The sequence below is a fragment of the Thamnophis elegans genome, chromosome 13 (assembly GCF_009769535.1).
Source record: "Thamnophis elegans isolate rThaEle1 chromosome 13, rThaEle1.pri, whole genome shotgun sequence".
Lineage (NCBI taxonomy): Eukaryota > Metazoa > Chordata > Lepidosauria > Squamata > Colubridae > Thamnophis > Thamnophis elegans.
In genome coordinates, this window is record NC_045553.1 from 45,300,788 (window position 1) to 45,324,809 (window position 24,022).

General features: G+C 45.3%; 1 protein-coding gene across 2 annotated transcripts in view; it reads right to left on the reverse strand.

Annotated features, from left to right (window-relative positions):
- The window catches only part of SORL1 (sortilin related receptor 1), a 93,537-nt gene that overhangs the window by 31,542 nt on the left and 37,973 nt on the right, over window positions 1-24,022 (reverse strand). For both annotated transcript variants that reach the window (XM_032229188.1, XM_032229189.1), the window contains 16 exons: window positions 23,786-23,903; window positions 22,996-23,069; window positions 21,095-21,183; window positions 19,276-19,454; window positions 18,941-19,127; window positions 16,740-16,868; window positions 13,927-14,012; window positions 12,376-12,548; window positions 9,571-9,702; window positions 9,060-9,151; window positions 8,575-8,821; window positions 7,233-7,371; window positions 6,165-6,338; window positions 5,380-5,493; window positions 3,635-3,757; window positions 2,301-2,420 (listed from right to left, as the gene is read on the reverse strand). In XM_032229188.1, coding sequence (XP_032085079.1) covers window positions 2,301-2,420; window positions 3,635-3,757; window positions 5,380-5,493; window positions 6,165-6,338; window positions 7,233-7,371; window positions 8,575-8,821; window positions 9,060-9,151; window positions 9,571-9,702; window positions 12,376-12,548; window positions 13,927-14,012; window positions 16,740-16,868; window positions 18,941-19,127; window positions 19,276-19,454; window positions 21,095-21,183; window positions 22,996-23,069; window positions 23,786-23,903 — 2,176 coding nt within the window. The remainder of the gene's footprint in view (window positions 1-2,300; window positions 2,421-3,634; window positions 3,758-5,379; window positions 5,494-6,164; window positions 6,339-7,232; window positions 7,372-8,574; window positions 8,822-9,059; window positions 9,152-9,570; window positions 9,703-12,375; window positions 12,549-13,926; window positions 14,013-16,739; window positions 16,869-18,940; window positions 19,128-19,275; window positions 19,455-21,094; window positions 21,184-22,995; window positions 23,070-23,785; window positions 23,904-24,022) is intronic.

Below are 24,022 nucleotides of genomic sequence, written 5' to 3' on the forward strand. Positions count from 1 at the left end.
AAAATTGAGTTGACCATCCCAGCTAGGTTCTCTGCTCCTTGTGCCAGCATGAGAGGTTGAGGTGTTTCTATAACTTTCTAAGCTGCTATGCACTTCTGGAGGTGATATTCTATTAAGTATTCACTGTGAAAAGTAATTATTTTCCAGGAAGCATCCATACTTCAACCTGCAGAGGTGAGAGAGGAACCCTTTTAAAAATAACTCCAGAGTCATTTCAAGTCAGATCTTAAGAATATAAGATTATAAAATCAAGCTGGGTTGGAAGGGCTTCTTATCCAGGCAAAAGAGAAATCGGCACAAGGATGTTCATGCAACATGACTACAGATTGGTCTATTTTAGAAACTGTCAGATCTGGCAGGTGAACAAGAGTGGGCCATAAAATGTGACATCACAGGGCTCTAATTGGCAAGCCCTGTGAATTTCTTCTCAGGAAACAACAACTGAATGGAAAACTGCTGGTGACCTTCTACCGCTGCACCATAGAGGGTATTTTAACTTATTGCACCTGTGTCTAGTTTGCCAATTGCCCAGTGGCAGATAGGACAGCGCTCCAGAGGGTCAATGTCATTGCCCAGAGGATGATTGGCTGCCCTCTCCCCCTCTTCAGAAGAGCTTTATAGCTCCCGCTGCCTTAAGAAAGTTCAAAACATTCTCAAAGATCCATCTCATCCTGGGCACCACTTTTTTTTAACTATTACCATCTGGCAGACGGTACAGGACAAATAGGCTGAAAAACAGCTTCTATCCCAGGGCACTTAAACTATATGGTATAGTGCAATATTAATATTCAATTTCAATTATATAGCATGCGAAGGATGTGTGTTTGTGTTTTATTTATTTTTTATGTATAATGTACACTGAATATTGGCATTTAATTTTATTCTATGATGTGCAATGACAATAAAGTAAACGAAACTAAACTTCGAGACAGCCCATCTGTTTGCCATTATTGGGAGGTAAATAAAAGGAAGAAAGTGTGTTGTATATATTCGCTGCCTTCCATTATTTTTCAAAAACAATAAAAGCAGTACACAAGGTAAAAGTTCCCCTCACACATATGTGCTAGTCGTTCCCAACTCTAGGAGGCGATGCTGATTTCCGTTTCAATGCTGAAGAGCCAGCACTGTCCAAAGACGTCTCCGTGGCCATGTGGCCGGCATGACTAAACACAGAAGGTGCACGGAACTCTGTTGCCTTCCCACCAAAGGTGGTTCCTATTTTTCTACTTGCATTTTCTATGTTCTTTCGAACTGCTCGGTTGGCAGAAGCTGAGACAAGTAACGGGAGCTCACTCTGTTACGCAGCGCTAGGGATTCGAACCGCCGAACTGCCGACTTTTCTGATTGACAAGCTTAGCATCTTAGCCATTGAGCCACCTTATACAGTATACAAATAAATACATAAATAAAATACATAAACTAAGCCAGGCTGTCATTTTTGATGTTCTGCAGTACTGCTATCAAATCGATAACAGCACAATAGGAAAGCACACCTCTATGCCTCGAGCTGTAAAACTAGCTGCACAATGTTTTAATGAAACGAGATGCATCCCACATTATAACACCAGGTGTATCCTGTATTATAAAGCAAATTCCAAGGAAGTTGTTTATATTTGCACCAGATGTTGTCTACTGAAGAGCAACTCCTACTAAGAGAGAGAGAGAGAGGGAGGGAGGGAGGGAGGGAGGGAGGGAGAGAGAGAGAGAGAGAGAGATGAAAGAGAGAGAAAAGAGAGAAAGAGAGAAATGAGAGAAAAGAGAGATGAGACAGAAAGAGAGATGAGAAAGAGAAAGTGAGAGATGAGAAAGAGAGAGAGAAAGAGAGAGAAAAGAGAGAGATGAAAGAGAGAGAAAAGAGAGAAAGAGAGAAATGAGAGAAAAGAGAGATGAGACAGAAAGAGAGATGAGAAAGAGAGAGATGAGAGATGAGAAAGAGAGAGAGAAAGAGAGAGAAAAGAGAGAGATGAAAGAGAGAGAAAAGAGAGAAAGAGAGAAATGAGAGAAAAGAGAGATGAGACAGAAAGAGAGATGAGAAAGAGAAAGTGAGAGATGAGAAAGAGAGAGAGAAAGAGAGAGAAAAGAGAGAGATGAAAGAGAGAGAAAAGAGAGAAAGAGAGAAATGAGAGAAAAGAGAGATGAGACAGAAAGAGAGATGAGAAAGAGAGAGATGAGAGAGATAGGGAAGAGATGAGCAAGCAAGAGAAATGAGAGAGGGAAAGAGAGATGAGAGAGAGAAAAAGAGAAAAGAGACAGAGAGGGACAGAGACAGAGAGACAAAGACAAAGAGAAAGGATGCTCACCTGTGCAGTTTGCTTCATCCGACCAATCCCGACAGTCATTGTCACCATCGCATTTCCATGAGAGACGGATACACATCCCCGAATTGCAGCTGAACTCGTCATTCTGACACTGGTGGGCTTCTGGAAACGGCAGGACAAAATGGTGCAAGTGGAAACTCAGATTATATCTCACTATCCCAACAGGCTGACTCTAACTGGGCCTCGCATGATGCACCATGGTTTGTATAAATCATGGCAAATTGAATGAAACCATAGGTTAACTCGTTGTACGGAACTGGAAACCAAAGATTATGGCTGAGTCTGAAGGAAGGACCCACTCATTTGCTCTTCGATCCCTCCTCCTATTCCATCCCATCCCAACATACTTTCTGGAACAATCTCCTTTCTGCAAAAAAGGACGCAGTTCCGCTGAGGCAACACGTCACAAGTCCTCACTGGTGGAGAGAAATGCCAGATGAGGTGGCTCTCTCTGCAAAATAGGCTGAGGCCCATCTTCTTTTCTTCACATTGCACAAGCCTTCCCCCTTGCCCAGATGTTTGGTGTCCACCCAAGGGACAGTATCACTAAATCTATATCATATCTATCTATCTATCTATCTATCTATCTATCTATCTATCTATCTATCTATCTATCTATCTATCTATCTATCTATCTATCTATCTATCTATCTATCTATCTATCTATCTATGGCTGTGTGTGTGTGTGTGTATGTTCCAGTATAACACTGGAACGTCTCGAGCAGTTTCAACCAAACTTGGTGCACAGATGACTTACTCTCTGGAAACAAATACTGTGGGAGTAAGACACACCTAACACCCCATAGGGTGTGGGTGTGTCTGTGTGTGGGTGTGTTCCAGCATAACTCTGGAACACCTGGACCGCTAAAATGAAAAGGACTGAATTATATCTATAGTGTCAAGTCACAGTGGTTTTGACAGTGATAGTGTGTTCTGTTAAGATACATCCTGTTGTGCCTTAAAATGGCTTCAAGTGTACAGCACAGTTGCCATTGTTAACAGCTTTGCAGTACTCCACAAGGGGGCTTCCTCTAATACAGGTTTGGGATAAATACATACCCGGGCTACGCCGGGTTATCAGCTAGTCAGATATAAAATCCACATGGCAGGAGTCACATCCTGAGTTTACAAATGGGTCACGTTTTGGACAAGGTTCTTCTTGCTTGTTTCCTATGGAAGCACTAACTGCCAAACTATAATTCCCCAGCATGCTAGGTGGAAGGTCAGGCCTCTATGCAATGGTCTTTCGGTATCCAGGGCAACAGAGAGACATTTGAGACACGTCAAAAGGCCCAGAGATCTTCTCCTGAGCTTACCACAGTGGCTCTCGTCGCTACTGTCTCCACAATCATCCTCCAGATCACACTTGTAGGACAGGGGGACGCAGGTCCCTGATTCGTGGCAACGGAATTGGGTGTCAGGATCACACACCGTCGTTGCTGTTATCACACAAAGAAAAAGAGGCCTTCTAACATCATCCATATCTCACATTGTGACGTCAACAGCACCAAAAACATTCAAGCCATCCCATCAGGACTCATTTCAGAGCCACCTTAGATAGTTTCGGTAGAACCAGCGTATGGTGTGATAATGGAGGAAAGGGTTGGAAGACGAAATGTGAAGCTTAAACTTTGCAGAAGCTTCAGGGCCTGGTTTCATCTTTTTTTTAAAAAAAGAGTTTTATTCAAAGCATTTTTTTGAATACAGTCTATTGTCGGTGTGTACCATTTGAAGAAAAGAAAGACCAGAGGAAAAAATAGTTAATAAATATTAACCCCTAAATTAATAATAGTAATAATAATATGTACTAATGAAAATAACAATGCTATAACAAAGTAGTTTTAACTAAGTTTCTTTTTACTTTTGGCTGATTTACGTTTTTGTTACTCGTAATGATTGAAGTTATAAACCATCACTATTTTTAATGCAAACATTCATAGTCTTTCTCTAATTTTCTATCTCTTGTCTCTAACTACTCATAAAATCTATTCCAAATCAAACAATATTCTGTGTCTGCCTGCCAAATGCTGGAAATGCAAGCAGTCCTCGGGCACCTACTATCATATGTGGTGGATGTGCATTAAAGCAAAGAAATATTGGGAGAAAAATACATAACTGGCTGGAAAAGATTGTTCAACAGAATATAGATCTGGAACCGGAAATATGTTTGTTGGGCATAACGCCATTGGGTTATGATAAAGGGACCACATATTTAGTTTTACATATACTAACAGCAACAAGGATCATACTTGCAAAATACTGGAAAAATGACAATACCCCATCAGACGAAGATGTGATTCGAAAAATTTTAGACTGTGCTGAAATGGACAGACTAACTTTAAAAATAGAAGATAGAGAGGGCCACGTTTCATCTTTTAAGAAGAGAAAAGCTCTCTCCAAATTTAGAATCACAGGGCTGGAAGGGAGCTTGGAGGTCTTCTAGTCCAACCATCTCTTGCCCAGGGCAAGAGTCCTTTTTATCATCCTAGACTCATCTTTTCTTGAAAACCTCCAGCAATGGAGCAGCCAACTCTGGGAGAGAATCTGTTCCATTGATTAATTGTTCTCCCTGTCAGGAAATTCCTCCTTATCCCACCCTAATCAAAAGGACCCTTTGTTGTGGCCCACCAGCAGAGCTGGTAGCCGATTCGGACAGTGAGGAAGTTGGGGAGGAAGATGGGCCAGTCCTGGAATCTGGGGAAGGCTCTGATGAAGGCTCTGTGTCCGAGGCAGAGAGGGGGCCAGAACCGTATGCCAGTTATCAGCTGCCTTCAGAGTCAGACATCGGTGAGGCAGAGGAACAGCTGGAGCCTGTTCCCAGTGTGCGCATGCGCAGAGTTGCCAGACGAAGGGAACAGCTAAAGAACAGGGGTCGACTTGGGAGTAAGGTCACAGGTGGATGAATAGCCCCTTGGGAAGCCTAGGTCAGAATACCCTTAACCTTTTCCTCACTGTTGATGTGTTGCGTGTCAAGATTTCTCCAAGATTCTTTGATCATTCACATAAGCAAACTCTCCCTTGCCCCCTCCACCCCATCCCCCCAGGTATCTGCATGACTTACGGCAGTTCTTTTCATCGCTCATGTCCCCACAATCGTTGTCATTGTCACACTTCCAGATGTTGTTAATGCAATTCCCATTTGAGCATCTGTACTGGTTGGAGAGACAGGTGTTTTCTGGATGTCGGTGGCATTGGAGAGAGGCAGAGGAGGAAACCAGTACAAATAATCAACAGCCGTTAAAAAGGAAAAAATGACAAGCTGAATTTAATGAACCCACCCATCTCAGTTCCCAGCGAGAAAGATTCCAGCAAAACAGCCTTTATGGTGAAGAAGCTTCATAGCAGTTCTCAAAGATGATGAATCCATAACAATGTTTCTCAATCTTGACCATTTTAAGATGGGTGGACTGCAACTCCTAGAATTCTCCAGCCAGCTAAAATTAAGAGTTGCTGTGGCAAATCTAGACAGCAGACTAAAAAGCAGAGACATCACCCTGCCAACAAAAGTGTGCATAGTCAAGGTGATGGTTTTCCCAATTGCAATGGATGGCTGTGAAGGTTGGACCATAAGGAAGGCTGAGCGCCAAAGAATGGAAGCCTTTGAACTCTGGTGCTGGAGAAGACTTCTGCGAGTCCCTTGGACTGCAAGGCCATCCAACTGGTCAGTCCTAGAGGAGATCAACCCTGACTGCTCTTTAGAAGGCCAGATCCTGAAGAGGAAACTCAAATCCTTTGGCCATCTATGTATCAACTGGGTGTCCGCATAAATTTGTTTAGCAAATTAAATATAATAAAATCCCAATTGAGATGCTATGTGACCCTCTAGCACCCAGGTATATCCTTTACCTTCTTTCACGCAGGTGCCGTTCTTCAGGTGATAGTTGGCTGGACAGTCGCATCGCATCTCCCCCGATGGGAGCACATGGCTGGAGACCCCATCAGGGCATCGACAAGTGTAGTTACTATTAGCCCTGGGCAGACACAGCAGGCTGCATGGCTTGTCGGCGCAGGAGTTCTTCCCTGCCCAGAGGAGAGAAGGAGGAAGAAAGTACTTTGTGAACCGGAAACGTACATCATGAAACTTCAGGAGAAGTAGTTGCCTTCCAGATGCCCCCAAAGTCGTTTTTCCAAAACTGGATTTCCTGGTTGTTGCTGTTTTTGGAAAACGCTTCGCTTTTCATCCGAGAATAGCAATAGCAATAGCAGTTAGACTTATATACCGCTTCATAGGGCTTTCAGCCCTCTCTAAGCGGTTTACAGAGTCAGCATATCGCCCCCAACAGTCTGGGTCCTCATTTCACCCATCTCGGAAGGATGGAAGGCTGAGTCAACCTTGAGCCGGTGAGATTTGAACCGCCGAACTGCAGATAGCAGTCAGCTGAAGTGGCCTGCAGTGCTGCACTCTAACCACTGAGCCACCTCGGCTCAAGGAAACAGGGAAAGCTATTTCAAGAGAGATGTCAGGCCTACAGCCATATTCCTTTTGGATCTTTGGCCTGCCACACTTTCTATTATTCTACTATGTCTTTTCTATTGTGGGGAAATGGGAGGGCGGGGATTGTAAGGAATAGATGCTATGTAGCCATAACAATATTCTTTCTAGAAAGCCAAGGTCATCCTTTGTCTCTGCACCTCTGCATCTGACTGGAACTGAATGGGTGGAAGCTGCCAGCATGGCAGTGGGAGATTGGACCATGTGATGGACTGGTGGGTGTGGTGGCAAGATCTTGAACTTTCAACTAGATGAGGGAAGCTTTCAGATTCGGGTTTTCCCAGAGGCGCCAACATGGCTCTCTTCATCAATTGGAACTTTGAGCAATACTTTGCCTTGGACTCTGATTTAATTTTGGATGCTATTTGGAACCCTGACAGGAGATGTTATCAGAGAAGTAAGAGCAATGGACCAATAAATACCTGCAGTCTTTCCATGGTAGAAGATTTTCATGTCCATCACGCTATTGAGATGGTCAACCAAGGTCTCCATTCTGGCTCCGTTGTGCTTGGAGGCTCTGAAAATGCTCAGCTGCGACCAATCATTCCAATAGATATCATTCTGGAGGGAAAAGATAAATGTTTAAATATTCATTGGAGGAGCAGACCTGGAGGCAGATATACAATATACAATAGCAAAGTTGGAAGGGACCTTGGAGGTCTTCTAGTCCAACCCTCTGCCTAGGCAGGAAACCCTATACCATTTCAGACAAATGGCTATCCGGCATCTTCTTAAAGACTTCCAGTGTTGGGGCATTCACAACCTCTGGAGGCAAGTTGTTCCACTGATTAATTGTTCTCACTGTCAGGAAATTCCTCCTTAGTTCTAAGTTGCTTCTCTCCTTGATTAGATTCCACCCATTGCTTCTTGCTCTACCCTCAGGTGCCATTGGAGAATAGCTTGACTCCCTCTTCTTTGTGGCAACCTCTGAGATATTGGAACACTGCTATCATGTCTCCCCTAGATGAAAGACATAATCATGCAAGCAAGCACCAAACCACACTAATTGTGCAAATACTTAGCAATAATATTTAGCCTCTGTTAAATTCATAATACACCCAGAAGGGTTGACTTCATGGGCAACCCTAAGCCAATGGCCGCACCTTATAAAGCACAACATAAATAATTGTGGTAGGGCACGCAACCCTTCTTGTTCCTGCTTTAATCTGCATGAGCAAGTGGTTCACCGACAAATGCGCACACGACAAAAGCGCGCCGACAAAACTGCGGCGAGGTAACTGCGACGTCAAAATCGCACCCACAACAGCGTGCCGACAACAGTGCACCGACAAAAGCGTGCCTTCAACAAACAACGTGAAAACAACGTAATAACCCTAACCCTAACCCTAGCCCTGAACCTAACCCTGAACCTAACCCTAACCCTAACCCTTACCTTAACCCTAATCGTGCTTTTGTCGGCGCGCTGTTGTCGGCCCGCTGTTGTGGGTTCGATTTCAACATCGCGGTTTTCTCACCGCAGTTTTGTCGGCGCGCTTTTGTCGTGCGCGCCTCTGTCGGGTCACGGAGCAAGTAACAACCCAGGATAGCTAGCTGTGCTACATTCAGAGTGGTTCAGAGAACTAATAACCAGCTGCCTGGAGGTTATGGCTATTTACGTCATGGATGATGCCCACTCCATCCTAGAGGGTTGTAGATTGACAATATCTGCTCTATCGTAGAGGAGTCTAGATGGATGATGCCTGCTTTACCATAGAGCAGTCTGGATGGACAACGCCTGCGCTATCGTAGATGTTCCAGAAGTACCTTAAACACGGCAATAGCATAGGGATGAGGAAGACTATCCAAGATCACTGATCTCTGCATGCCGTTGAAGTCAACCCGCTCGATCCTGTCCATGTAGGCCTCCGTCCAGTAGATCCAATGATCATCTGCCGAAATTCCATTGGGCCACTTTACTCCCTCGGAGACAATGCAAGTAGCAGAGGAGCCGTCCATTTCGCTTCGATAAATACCAGGCCGGGAGTCCCCCCAGTCTGTCCAGAACATCAGTCTGGGGATAGAAGTCATAACCAACAAGAGGTAGAGAGAAAAACGTGACGCCGAAATCAAGCCAGAACTAGGATTGAAAGTCATTCTCCTGATTAAATTTAGGGAATGTTTCAACCCAGAGACATCTCAAGGTGTGAGATTTCAGCTTTCTGGAGGGTTGCTTTAGGGTCCAGGTGGCAAGTCCCCTGACTCCAAAGAGAACACCAACAAGATCAAGGGATGGGAGGCTTCCTACTTACCCTTCTTTGGGCACCAAAGTTAGGGCCCGGGGTCGCTCAAGCACCGAGGAGTTTAAAATGGTAAGGCGCAAGTCCCCGTCTGGGTTTGCAACCTGCGTGGAGACCACAAATTGGAGAACGATGAGTTCACCAGACTATTATTGTTAGGAATAGCACTTAGACTAATATACCGCTTCACAGTGCTTTTACAGTCCTCTCTAAGCAGTTTGCAGAGTTAGCATCTTTTCCCCAACAATCTGGGTCCTCCTTTTATACCCTCTTCGGAAGGATGAGTCAACCTGGAGCTTGGTGAGAATCGAACTGCCAAACTGCTGGCAGCCGGTGATCAGCAGAAGTAGCCTGCAGTACTGGACTCTTAACTACTGCATCACCGCACAGTGTATATAAGGAAATACACACAGCAAAAGTTTAAAAAAAAATCCATGCTCGTTATCTGGGGTAGACTTCTGCTTGAGTGATGGGCTTCTCCTTGGGATGTTGGCTTCTTTCCTACAAGCAAAAGGAGGCGTACCTCGATTTTGGGGATGCCGGCGTTCACCCAGTAAAGCAGTTGACTGATGGGCTCAAAGACCAAGGCTTCGACCGTCTCCAGGCCGGTGCCGATGATGACTTCCTGCCCAGAACTTCCGTTGAGACAGAGACGCTGAAAATAATGGGTCGGAGACGTTAGGGAAGTCAATTGCTACGTTTGATGCCAACAAGACTCAAGAGGTGATCCCTGAAGCTAAGGAGAGCAGCACAAGAAGAAGTGATGGAGAACATGTTGAATGTTTGAATGTTTATTTTATTTATATGCTGCCCTTTTCCCCCGAAGGGGACTCAGGGCGGCTCACAACTCAACCAAGGGAGAGGGATGCAGACAAAAATTAAAAATGACACGCAACAATACATAATTTAAAACACACAAGAGTCATACCATTCGAGAAGGGGGTAGAAGCTTTTTTAGCCCCAGGCCTGTCGGAATAGCCAGGTTTTAAGGGCTTTGCGGAAGGTCTGGAGGGTGGTGAGGGTTCGAATCTCCACGGGGAGTTCATTCCAGAGGGTCGGAGCGGCCACAGAGAAGGCTCTCCTCCGGGTAGTCGCCAGTCGACACTGGCCGGCGGATGGAATTCGGAGGAGGCCTAATCTGTGGGATCTAATCGGTCTAGAGGAGGTAATTGGCAGCAGGCGGTCTCTCAAGTACCCAGGTCCAATACCATGAAGGGCTTTATAAGTGACAACTAGCGCCTTGAAGCGTATCCGGAGACCAATAGGCAGCCAGTGCAGCTCGCGGAGGATAGGTGTTATCACGTGTTAACATCCACATATGTTAACATCCAGCCTTAAGACTGCATCGCTTAGAACAAGTGTTGGCTGGGGAATTCTGGAAGCTGAAGCCCACAAATCCACAAGTCTTAAAGTTGCTAAGGTTAGACACTCCTGGCCTAGAACTTTCAGCCATTACTGGTGGTCGACTTAGAAGAGGTAGCGCCTAGGATTTCTGGGTCAACTTCAGAAAGTAACGAAGTTTTTCTTCTTCTAATGTTACTTCTAATAAATATTTGTAAATTTTCGTTATGAATTTATTTTCCGGGCCAATTAAATTGGTATCTTATTTGTTGTAATTCTGTGTATGTTCCATATTCTTTTACGTCTTTTTTGTATCTCGATTGTAGTTGGAGATATGGCCACCAATCTATATTTATATTTTGCTCCTTTAATTCTGGATTTGTTTTCAAATTTCCTTGGCTATCTAAACTTTCACTATATCTAACCATTTTCGATAGATCTAGCGTATTGGGATGTGTCGTGGCTTCCATAGTGGAAAGCCATGTGGGTATTTTCATGTAATGCAGTGTTTCTCAACCTTGGCAACTTGAAGATGTCCGGACTTCAACTCCCAGAATTCCCCAGCCAGCATTCGCTGGCTGGGGAATTCTGGGAGTTGAAGTCCGGACATCTTCAAGTTGCCAAGGTTGAGAAACACTGGTCCAGAAGATTCTTTATCCGTTCTGCTACCTACCTGGGGTCTAATCCTGCATTCGCTGGCTGGGGAATTCTGGGAGTTGAAGTCCGGACATCTTTCAAGTTGCCAAGGTTGAGAAACACTGGTCCAGAAGATTCTTTATCCGTTCTGCTACCTACCTGGGGTCTAATCCTGCATTCGCTGGCTGGGGAATTCTGGGAGTTGAAGTCCGGACATCTTTCAAGTTGCCAAGGTTGAGAAACACTGATGTAATGTTTTTCTCTAATTTTATTCCAGACCTGTATCAGTGCATCTCTAGTATAGTGTCTGTGAAAGTATTTTTGCTTCTTTTTACCCTCTTCCCGTGGGAAAAAAAAATGCCATCCCGTTTGCAAATCGTGGCCCTCTAATGTTAGTATTCTTTTATTTTTTAAATTTATCCAATCCCTGATCCATGTTAGTGCTGCTGCTTTATAATAAAGCTCCCAGTCCGGGAGTCCCATACCACCTCTGCTTCTGTCATCCTGTAGAGCTTTCAAACTTTATCCTGGCTTTCTTCCCTTGCCATATAAATTTTAATATAATCTTATTCAATTCAGTAAAAAAAAAATTCCTAGTTTTACACCCGCATTAATACTTTATAGCCCACTTTTTCTATATTACCTCATTCAAAGAGGATACACAAGAACTTTGGAGGAAATATCTAAATGGGGGACAGGAGATACTGGCAAATCTGTAACTGCAGAGATTCACTTCACAACTGTTGGCAAACAAAATGGGGCAGAATTCACTAAACTGGTGTTCTCACTTAGCAACAGAAAATGTTCGGCTCAATTTGTGGTCATAAGCCGTGGTGTGCCAACCTGTACATGGCATCCTGTCAGGCCTGCAGCCATCTTTTATTTTGGGTCTTTGGCCTTCCACGCTTTCTATTATTTCGCTGTGCATTTTCTATTGTGGGAAAATGGGAGGGGGGATTGTATGGAGTTAGATGATATGTAGCCATAACAATATTCTTTCTAGAAAATCAAGGTCATCCTTTGTCTCTGCACCTCTGCACTTGACTGGAACTGGATGGGTGGAACTGCTAGCATGGCAGTGGGAGATTGGACCCTGTGATGGACTTGTGGGTGTGGGGGCAAGATCTTGAACTTTCAATTAGATGGGAAGCTTTCAGATTGGGATTTTCCCAGATGTGCCAACATGGCTCTCTTAATAAATTGGAACTTTGAGCAATACTTTCCCTTGGACTCTGATTTACTTTGGGATGCTATTTGGAACCATGACATATGCTTTTTCTTCGGCTGGCTTCAAATGGAGGGCAGAATAGAATAGGGTCATATCAAAGAAGAGCACAAAGAAGTCACTAACCTGGATAATTTCAAGAGTCACATCTGCCCAGTATAGACAGTTGTGGGTGTAATCAAAGTCAAGGGCCACCGCCCCACGCAACCCCGTCAAAGGCAAATCTTCTGTCAGCCCGGACGAGAGATCGTACCGATGGATGGAATACCTTGTTGAATACAAGATGAACTCATTTTCCTCTGCAAAAAAATCAGGAATGAAGGATTTGGCAAGGACCTTTTTCCAAGCTCAAACATCGGAAAAGGAAGTTTGTAAACACTCCGCTTCTATATAGCATCCTCTCTAGCTGATGTCAAGACTGAAATGTCTTGGTTTTCCTCCAAATATGGCTGAGATGTAAGCATAATCCAACAAAAAAATTTAAAAAATGTATGCCATATTGCAAAGTTCCCATTTTTCACCACCAACTATGTAATTTTATTTAGACAAACGGTTATCCAATCTCTTCTTTAAAATGTCTGGTGTTGGGGCATTCACAACTTCTGGAGGCAAGTTGTTCCACTGATTATTTGTTCTAACTGTCAGGAAATTCCCCCTTTAGTTCTAGAATGATTCTCTCCTTGTTTAGTTTTCACCCATCGCTTCTTGTCCTGCCCTCAGGTGTTTTGGAGAATAACTTGACTCCCTCTTCTTTGGGGCAGCCCCTGAGAAATTGGGACACTGCTATCATGTCTCCCCTAGTCCTTCTTTCCATTAAACTAGACATAACCAGTTCCTGCAACCGTTCTTCATTTGTTTTGAGTATCCAGTCCCCTAATTATCTTTGTTGCTCTTCTCTGCACTCTTTTTAGAGTCTCCACATCTTTTTTTACATCTTGGTAAATTTAAAGAAAAGGTGGAAGCCCTCTCCTTCCCAGTGTTGGCCAATTTTAAGTCCCTTTTATTTCAAATAATTTTATTTAATTTTAAATATTGTCTGAACAATGCTGTAGTAGACATTTCCCAATCATTTCATCAAAGCTACTGATCAACTGTCTTTGTTGTTGTTAGTCGTGAAGTCATGCCCGACTCATCACGACATCATGGACAACATTCCTCCAGGCCTTCCTATCCTCTACCATCCTCTGGAGTCCATTGAAGCTCACGCCGACTGCTTCAGTGACTCCATCCAGCCACCTCCTTCTCTGCCATCCCCTTCTTATTTTGCCCTCCGTCTTTCCCAGCATGAGGCTCTTCTCCAGGGAGTCCTTCCTTCTCATTAGGTGGCCAAAGTACTTGAGTTTCCTCTTCAGGATCTGGCCTTCTAAAGATCAGTCAGGGTTGATCTCCTCTAGGACTGACCGGTTTGATGGCCTTGCAGTCCAAGGGACTCGCAGGAGTCTTCTCCAGCACCAGAGTTCAAAGGCCTCCATTCTTTGGCACTCAGCCTTCCTTATGTATTATCTGGCAACAACACCTGGTCCATTTGGGCTACTCTCAAAAGAATTAAGCGTGCGTCCGTTAGTTAGCAGGAGTCAAGCTTAACACAAGGCGGACTTTATTTTCCTGATCTACAAACCTCACAGCATTGACAGATGCTCTTTTTGCAACAACCTCCTCTTCCCCTCCTTGGCTTACCTGCTAATGGACACGGTACAGTTTCCCCTTCTAACCGGGCCTCTACATCACCTCCAGAACACGTGTCGCCGGATACCTTGCGGTAACTAACATCAATAAAACAAGAGTGTTTTGTCAGAGGGACACAAAGTTGAAACCCGAGCGCCCCTATCAAGTTAACAGCACTGGGAATGTGTACTTTAACCTACGCGGGTGACAAATTATTTTCTGCAAGTGTTTGGATTTTAGAGGGTGATGCATTGAAACATCAGGGCCCTCCAAAAAGAATCTGCAAGTACTATATGCATTAATTGCAGAAAGAACAATTACTACCAACCTGCCTTCCATTGAGGACCTGTACACTGCATGAGTCAAAAAGAGGGCTGTGAAAATATCTACAGACTCCTCACATCCTGGATGTAAATTGTTTCAACTCCTACCCTCAAAACGACGCTATAGAGCACTGCACACCAAGACAACTAGACACAAGGAGAGTTTTTCCCGAACGCCATCACTCTGCTAAACAAATAAATCCCTCACCACTGTCAAACTATTCACTAAGGCTGCATTACTATTACTATTAATCTTCTCATCGTTCCCATCACCCATCTCCTCCCACTTATGACTGCAGGACCGTAACTTTCTTGCTTGTATCCTTACGATTTATATTGATTGTTTCCTAGTATGATTTCATTGCTTATTTGCACCCTATATGACTATCATTAAGTGTTGTACCTTATGATTCTTGATGAATGTATCTTTTTTATGTACACTGAGAGCATCTGCACCAAAGACAAATTCCTTGTGTGTCCAATCACACTTGGCCAATAAGGAATTCTATTCTATTCTATTCTATTCTATTAACACCTGGGTACAATGGGGAGTGACGAAATGTGCATCGTGACAGAGTGACACAAACCCTCTCACACTGCCATGTAAGTGTGAAAAGGTAGATCTTGTCGAATAGAATAGAATCTGGAAGGGACCTTGGAGGTCTTCTAGTCCAGCCCCCTGCTCAGGCAGGAGAACCATTACTATTTCAGACAAGTGACTGTCTAGTCTCTTCTTAAAAACCTCCAGTGACGGAGCTCCCATTATTTCTGAAGGCAACTTCTGTTCCACTGGTTAATTGTCCTCACTGTCAGGAAGTTTCTCCTTGATTCCAGGTTGCTGCTCTCCTTGGTTAGTTTCCACCCATTGCTTCTTGACCTGCTTTCAGGTGCTTTGTAGAATAATTTGATCCCCTTTTCTTTGTGGCAGCCCCTCAAATACTGGAATAATGCCATTATGTCACCCTTCATTCTTATTTTCTTTAAGTTGAAAACTATTGGCACAACCTCAGCTAGGCAAGCCGCCCGGAGTTCTTCGGGATTGGGCGGCATATAAATTTTGATAATTAAATTAAATTTAATTCAAGTTAGTTAAGCCTTTCTGCGGCTTAACAAATGCAGTGCCTAATGCTGTTCCCCTCCCCACTTTAAGGATCAATTACAACCCTCTTCTGAATAACAGATAACTTTGAATTTGAATTTATTGTCATTTGTATGCCGCCCACTCCCTTGGGACTCTGGGCGGCTTACAGGCAAGACAAAAACATATAAAAATTAAAAATAAGAATACAATGGTTAAAATTTCACACCATGCATACTGTAAGAGTGGGGGCTGGATACTAATCAACAGCCCCAGGCCTGCTGGAACAGCCAGGTCTTAGCAGCTTTACGGAAGGCCGGGAGAGTGGGAAGGGTCCGGATCTCTACGGGAAGATCGTTCCATAGAGCCGGAGCAGCTACAGAGAAGGCCCTCCCCCGGGAAGCCGCCAACCAACATTGACCGGCCGACGGTACCCGGAGGAGGCCCAATCTGTGTGATCTTATAGGTCTCTGGGAAGTAATTGGCAGGAGGCGGTCTCTCAGGTAGCCAGGTCCTAAACCATGTAGGGCTTTAAAAGTAACGACTAGCACCTTGAAGCGCATCCAGAGACCAATGGGGAGCCAGTGCAGCTCACGGAGGATAGGTGTAACATGGGTGTACCTAGGTACACCCAGTATCGCTCGTGCAGCTGCATTCTGGACCAACTGCAGTCTTCGAACACTCTTCAGGGGCAGCCCCATGTAGAGCGTGTTACAGTAATCCAGTCTTGAGGTGACGAGGGTGTGAGTGACCACCCGAAGGACCTCCGGGTCTAGATAGGGCTGCAACTGGTGCACCAGGCGAACCTGGTCACAGCCGACAGGTGATGTTCTAACGTCAGCTACGGATCCAGGAGGACACCCAAATTGCGGACCCTCTCTGAGGGGTGTATAATTTCACCCCCCAGGCTAAGAGGTGGAATGTCTGGACCATCCTTGGGAGGGAGCATCAATAGCCACTCGGTCTTGTCGGGATTGAGTGCAAGCTTGATAACTGCAATTTTAATTTTCTGACAAGTTTAAGAAAAGCCTAAAATCCTATTTTTTCCCCCCACCTTAGCCTTTTCTCTGTAGAAACTCTTTTAATCAGCTATCTAGGTTGTTGGATGTTCTCTATACTGTTTCGACTTCAATTCTCATCTTGGTTTTGACTGCATAATCAGGAAACAACTTATTGTTTTAGAGTGTTTTCAATTATTTTACGATGTTTAATTGATTTAATTGCCTGTGACACACAGGATTGTCTCCTGCTCAGATAAAACTATGCAAACAGTTCCGAAGAGACAGCTCTCTTCATCTCAGTCAATCATTCCTCTTTTACAACACAACCGTATATTTAAAATTCTACTTCTGCTGTCTCAAAAAAAACAACAACTCTGCAAATGAACTTGATAAACCTTGTAGTATCTCAATCTCGCGACCTACCCTCGTGTCTTCTTGTAAGTTGACCCAACCGGGCACAGTGCAGGAGGAGAGAAAAGTTTGCCAGCAAACTCGGGATCCAGAATGCAAACTTCTGACGACAGGTCCTCACTTAACTTGAAACCAAAATCACTAAACAGGGGAAGTTTAAAGAAAAAGAGCAAAGCAAAAAATAATAATATTTTATTCCAGATGTTGTTGTGGAGCATCTGGTTTCAAATCTTAGAAAAGCAAGAATGCAGGAATCGCAACCAGTTAAATGGGATTATCATCCACAGAGCACCCAAGGTAGTGTTTTTCAACCTTGTCAACTTTAAGAGGTGTGGACTTCAACTCCCAGAATTCCCCAGCCAGCAACTCCAGCCAGTCAGGCCAGGCAGAGTGGTAGACAAAAGTTAGCATCATTATTCAAGAGAACACATCTTGACCTAATATTTATAGCAGCATATCTCAATGTCAGCAACTTGTAGATGTATGGACTTCGACTCCCAGCATGCTGCTGGCTGGGGAATTCTGGGAGTTGAAGTCCACACCTCTTAAAGTTGTTGAAGTTGAGAATCACTGACCTAGGCACATAAGGAATTCATTTCCCTCCTATCCCTCTAGCCTCACAAAGTTTTCCCTTGATTTCGCTCTCCACGTAGACTGGAAATTGTTGCAACCATTATCCCTTCTCAGCTTGCCAACAAACCAAGTGAGAGGGAAGGATGTGATGGAATGTAGGCTCCAGACATCAAGAAGACGATCTGTGAGAGCCAAGGACACTTCAGCAGGAGTTTGCCAAATCCAAAGGCTTTTTCTCATAACAATGACACCCAAGTGGACAATGCAACCTGCACTAATAGCGGGAGGGTGAATTCTATACTTTGTGGGTTTGCGCAGGAATTAGCTAGATCTGGTTTCGCCCTCATCAGTGCCAAAATGATATACTCCAATAAAGTTTTGCATTCAGAGGTTGGATCGTTTTGTTCCATGCATGCTTTGGTTGCGTTTGTCAGCTGGAATGCTGACATATGGTTCAGACCAGAGGTGGGTTCCTACCAGTTCGCACCTATTCGGTAGAACCAGTTCATCAAATCTCCCGAACCGGTTAGAAGAGGTTCCACCCGTGGACCCGGAAAGCAGGCCAAACCTACAGAATAGGTTCCAAAAAATTTTGAAACCCACCACTGGAGGAGAGATACACACACAGAAAGAGAGACAGACAGACAGACAGACAGACAGACAGACAGACACAGGGAGAGAATCACATAGAGAGACACAGAGGGAGGAAGGGAGGGAGGGAGAGAGAGGCAAAGAGCCACACACACACACACACACACACACACACACACGAGACAGACAGACTCACACAGAGAGAGAAAGAGAAAGAGAAAGAAAGGAAGAAAGGAAGAAAGGAAGAAAGGAAGAAAGGAAGAAAGGAAGAAAGAAAGAAAGAAAGAAAGTGAGAGAGATGAAAGAAAAAAAGAAAAAAGGGACAGAGAGACAAAAGGTAGGAAAGAAAGAGAGAAAGAGAGAGAGAGAGAAAGAGAGAGAGAAAACACATGGCCGGCAAGCCACTCCCACCAGGTCACATGGCTGGCAAGCCACTCCCACAAAGGAGGCCACACCCACAGAATAGGTCCGAAATTTTTTTGAAACCCACCACTGGTTCAGACAAACCCACATTTCTAGAAGTCCCCAACAAAGAAGATTTAGATTTAGATTTGTTTTATTTATATGCCGCCCTATTCCCAGAGGGACTCAGGGTGGCGAACAACTCAAAGGGGGAAAGGGAACACAAAATACAATACAAGTAGTTAAAATAGCCAAGAATCACACAGCCACACAGGTCGAGAGGGGAAGGGAACTCATCAACCCCGGCCTGCCGGCACAGCCAGGTTTTGACGGCTTTTCAGAAGGCCTGGAGAGAGGTGAGGGTCCGGATCTCTGCAGGGAGTTCGTTCCAAAGGGCCGGAGCTGCCACAGAGAAGGCCCTCCCCAGGGTGGTAGCCAGATGGCATTGGCTGGTAGAGGGAACCCGGAGGAGGCCGACCCTGTGCGATCTAACGGGTCTTTGGGAGGTAATTGGCAGCAGGCGGTCTCTCAAGTACCCAGGTCCAATACCAAGAAGGGCTTTATAAGTTACGACTAGCAAAGAAGGTAGAAAGTCCCCAACCTCTAACATTCATTATAACTGTCGCTCACCAGAGACCTCGACTTACCACTCGTAGTCTTCCCTAGTGCAGGAACAATTGGAGACGAGGAACGGTCGATCGAAATCTTCCCCGTTGAAACAAGTAGCATGAGGCGTTCGCCTTTTGAAGACTGTCTTGTGTCCCAGGAGACACTCATTCCCACGTTCATCAGAGGGAGACCACAGCTTATAATCATTTTCCGTGCAAGGCACCCCTAGGAATTCATCAGGGGGTTATATGTTTTAAGTTGCGGGGAGTGGGCAGAGAAAGTTAAAACAAAAACACCCTGTCACGCTACAAAGCAAGCTTTTGGCCTACGCCGAGATCGAGAAATGCTACCAGAGGCCAACTCCTTCCCTTACCGAGGACGTCCGTGGTGTTGATCTGCAGAATCAGCCAACTGTGTCCGTTTTCTTTATAAGACCCAAAAATGGTGAAGATGGTGCTTTTCTCGCCCGGTTCGGTCAGCAGGCCATACACAAAGACTGGCTTTTCGGAGAACGTGAAGGTTTTCCAAGTTTCCCCTTCATTCGTGCTGTACCTATGCGGAAAGAACGGCAAGAAGATGTCAGCCATACCTTGGTTTTGGTCCTTCTTCATTCCGGCATCTTTTGCTCCGGATCGTCCCCGTTTCTTGCTACTTGTCTCTAAGTTCAGGATACAGCCGGTGATGGAAGAAACATGAGCTTATTTTCTTTTTTTTCCCCCTTTTCAAAGACAATGCTGGAGAGTTGTTTTTTGTTTTTAATAAATTTTTATTTCTCATATATACATTCACAATTATATGATCTCATAACATACAAATAATAATATGTATTTGTAACAATTCTTCTCCCCTACAATTGACAATATAATTGAAATTACTTTCTTACCATCCCATAAACCCATCTTATTTTACAACAATCCTACTTCTTCTTCCTTCCCTCCTTCCTTCCCTCCTTTCTTCTCTCCTTCCTTCCCTCCTTCCTTCCCCCTTCCCTCCCTCCTTTCTTCTCTCCTTCCTTCTCTCCTTTCTTCTCTCCTTCTCTCCTTCCTTCCCTCCTTCCTTTCTTCTTTCCTTCTCTCCTTCCTTCCCTCCTTCCTTCCCCCTTCCCTCCCTCCTTTCTTCTCCCCTTCTCTCCTTTCTTCTCTCCTTCTCTCCTTCCTTCCCTCCTTCCTTCCCTCCTTTCTTCTCTCCTTCTCTCCTTCCCTCCTTGCTTCCCTCCCTCCTTCCTTCCCTCCTTCACTTCCTCCTCCCTTTCCTTCCTTTCTTCTCTCCTTCTCTCCTTCCTTCCCTCCTTCCTTCCCCCTTCCCTCCCTCCTTTCTTCTCTCCTTCTCTCCTTTCTTCTCTCCTTCTCTCCTTCCTTCCCTCCTTTCTTCTCTCCTTCTCTCCTTCCTTCCCTCCTTGCTTCCCTCCCTCCTTCCTTCCCTCCTTCACTTCCTCCTCCCTTTCCTTCCTTTCTTCTCTTCTTCTCTCCTTCCTTCCCTCCTTCCTTCCCCCTTTCTTCTCTCCTTCCTTCCTTCCTCCTCTGCTGGAGAGTTGTTTTGATGGCCACTTGGGCCATTAGGATTTGCTGTGGCATCACACCTCTATTTTACCCCTCTCGATCCAGAACCTCAAGAATGAGGTTGCTGGAAATTGGATCACCATTGTAGTTCTCCTCCGAGGGGCAGTGGGGCGCAGGGAGTGGGCAGAGGCAGACAGAATGGACACTACAAAACCCTGCTGGCAAAACCACGGTGCAGGGGGACTCACACGGCGCCCTCTACCCAGCTTTCAGCCTTGACGGCCTCCTGCAGCACCAGTCAATAGGGGTGAGGGAGGGACACGTGCAACCAAAACGGGATAGGGGGGGTTAGGGTTACATGTGAGGCCCCCGCGAGGCCCTTTTTGGCCAGCAGAGTGCTGCAGGAGAACATGGAGGCCAAAAACGGGCCGCAGGGAGTCCACATGCGGCCCATTTGGCTGGCAGAGACACTGTGGGCTGGATTTAAGCACCCCGTGGGCCACATCAAGCCTGTGGGCCACATCAGGCCCGTGGGTCTTGAGTTTGACATCCATGATTTAGATCATGGCTATCAAGACTCCTTTTCCATTCCCCCAGGGAGCCTAAAGCATCTGAGAGATAGAAGGCATATTATCCCAGTTTACGAACTCAGTCCCCACCCAGGACAGGCAGACTTATTGGTACTTTGCTTACTTCAGCTGGTTTGTTTCTGAGCCCTGGGCCACGGCCATGAGGATGCCCCCGTGGTCTCCCCAGGAGTAATAATGGGGCCCAGACAGGACCTGAGGGAGGAAGCAAACAAAATCACTGGACAAAGAGGGCCGCAGATCAATATAGCAATAGCAGTTAGACTTATATACCGCTTCATAGAGCTTTTAGCCCTCTCTAAGCAGTTTACAGAATCAGCATATTGCCCCCAACAACAATCCGGGTCCTCATTTTACCCACCTCGGAAGGATGGAAGGCTGAGTCAACCCTGAGCCAGTGAGATTTGAACAGCCGAACTGCCGAACTAGCAGTCAGCTGAAGTAGCCTGCAGTACTGCACTCTAACCACTGCGCCACCTCGGCTCTTATATCAGGTTGCAAAAGAGAAATATAAACACGCCTGCATAGAAGAATTCATTCGGCGTTCTGAAAAGTCGATATTCATGTTCCTGCTTGCTCTAACAAAAAAAAACATCCAAGGACGATCCTATCATTTCCCCCATCAAGGAATCACGTTACTGGAATTTCCTCTCTCTGAAAACATCAGCAAAACTTGCCAACATTCATTTGAAACACCTTTATACATTCTCGACAACTTATCTGGGGTTAAATGTCAATGTTACATCATGTTATAAAACTTTTCTTTTCAGGATTCTTTTTGTTTCCCACAATGGAGGAAGGGCTACAGAAATGGATGGAGTTAGCAGAGATGGCTAAACCGTCTGCTTTGATCAAAGTGGGAAAAATACAACTAATTTTGTCTCTACTTGGAAAGGGCTTCTGGATTTTGGGCTCGAGGTGGGGGAAAATGAAACTTTTGATTTGGGGTTTTACCAATCAGTTGCTCCCAAACACCTTTGTAGGTGTTTAAAATCTAGGCAATATGGGCTTGGTTATGCTGGCTGGGGATGATGGGAGTTCGGGGAGGGGTCAAAGCATCAGGAAAGGGCAAGTTTAGGAGAAGGTAGTTAACCAGAGTCAGTTCTTCTTGGACATGAAATGAAACCAAAGCCAAAACTTCCCATATTGTCAGCTCTAGATGAGATTGGGAGCACACAAATTAGATGGATGGATGGATGGATGATTATAGAAGATGAATGGATGGATGGATGGATGGATGGATGGATTGATGGATGGATGGATGGATGGATGGAAGGAAAATTGTTATGGCCCAGCAGGAGCCGTTGGAGCTGCCACCAGACTCCGACAGCGAGGGGTCCTATGAGTCGGCTCTGGAGAATGTGGAGGACCCTGGACAGGGTTCCGACTCCGAGCAGAGCGCAGAGAGGCTGGTTGGCCACCAGGAGGTGCCTGAGCATTGGAACAGTGGGAAGGAGCCAAGGGAGTTGTTCCTGGATGCCCAGCATCGAAGAGCTGATAGGCGTAAGGAACAGTTGCGCAGTTACAGGAGATAATTGCACTCAGCTGGTGGTAATTAGGCTCCTCTCAAAGACTATAAGAGGACTGCTTGTGCACCCGCCCCGTTGCAGGAGTCAACGCTTTGACTAAAAGTTGGAGAACTTTTGTGACTAGCTTGGCAGGCTGGATTGTTGCCAAGGCTTGTCTGTGCTGGATTGCTACCAAGGACCTGTCTGTCTGTTAATAAATTCCGTAAAGTATCTTTGGCTCGGCGTGCTTTGGTGTGGGACGAGGGGGGTCAGAACGGAAGATTATAGAAGATGAATGAATGGATGGATGGGTGGGTGGGTGGGTGGATGATTATAGAGGATGAATGAATGAATGATTATAGAAGCTGCTCAGCCAGAGAAACACAGGATGATACCTGGTCAGCTGTGGCAAAATCCTTTGCCTAGTGTTAAAATGTCTCTAGAGCAACAGGGATGGCCGCCCCCACCTGCCCCACATGAGCGTCTGGCGTTTCCTTACCTCCTGCCATCTGACGCCAGCACTGCTGGAAACGTAGACATTCATTTTACTTGCCATGTTCTTCCCCACAGAACCTACAAAGAGAAATACGTTGGTCTCAGAGCGATTCTTTCAATGCCTCAAGACCAGGCGTGTTCAACTCGATTTCACTGAGGGCTGCATCAGGGTTGTATTTGACCTCGGGGTGTGGGTGTGTGTGTGGAGTGGATGTAGCCAGGGTGGGCATGGCCAGCTCGACATCACTCGTGTTGCAGACCTCCCAAAAACGACCCATTTTTTTGTGAAAACGGGCCCGTATTTTGTCACAAAAAGGGCATGCATAGCCTTTAGGAGACTTGTAGAGTGTTCCTGGGGGTTGGGTGGTCCAAAAACTAGCAAAAAACAGCCCATTTTCCATGAAAACAGGCCCAATTTTTGTCAAAAAAAAAATGGCATGCATAGCCTTTAAGAGGCTTATAGACTGGAGGCTGGAGGGGGGGGGCAAAGACGAGCATAAAATGACCCATTTTTTGCTCATTTTTGCCCTCCCCAGCCCCCCGGAGCACTCTGGAAGCCTCCTAAAGGCTATGCATAGCCATTTTTGCAAAGGAGGCGGGGTTTTGTGAGGCAAAAAATGCTGCATACAGTGTATAAGACGCACCAAGATTTTCACCCTCTTTTTTGAGGTAAAAAGGTGCGTCTTATACTCCAAAAAGTGCGGTAATTGGGCTTCAACCATTGACCAACCAGAATTTAAGGAGAGGAGAACAAAGAGGATTGAAGCAAAGCAAGCCAAAAAAAAGAGATCTACCTGTTGCAATGATCAATCCCGGAGCGGATTCCTTGGATAGGATGGGCATTCTGCGCAACTGGAAATTGAGGAGCTGGCTGAGTCTTTGGGCCAAATGAAGAGAACATCCCAAAGAAAGCTAGGGAAGAAGAAACACACAGACGTCACTTGCTTTATTCTACCAAAAACATGATGCATTTAGCATTCTGGAATCTGGGAATCTCATTAAGAGCCCTCTATAAAAACCACACGTCATTA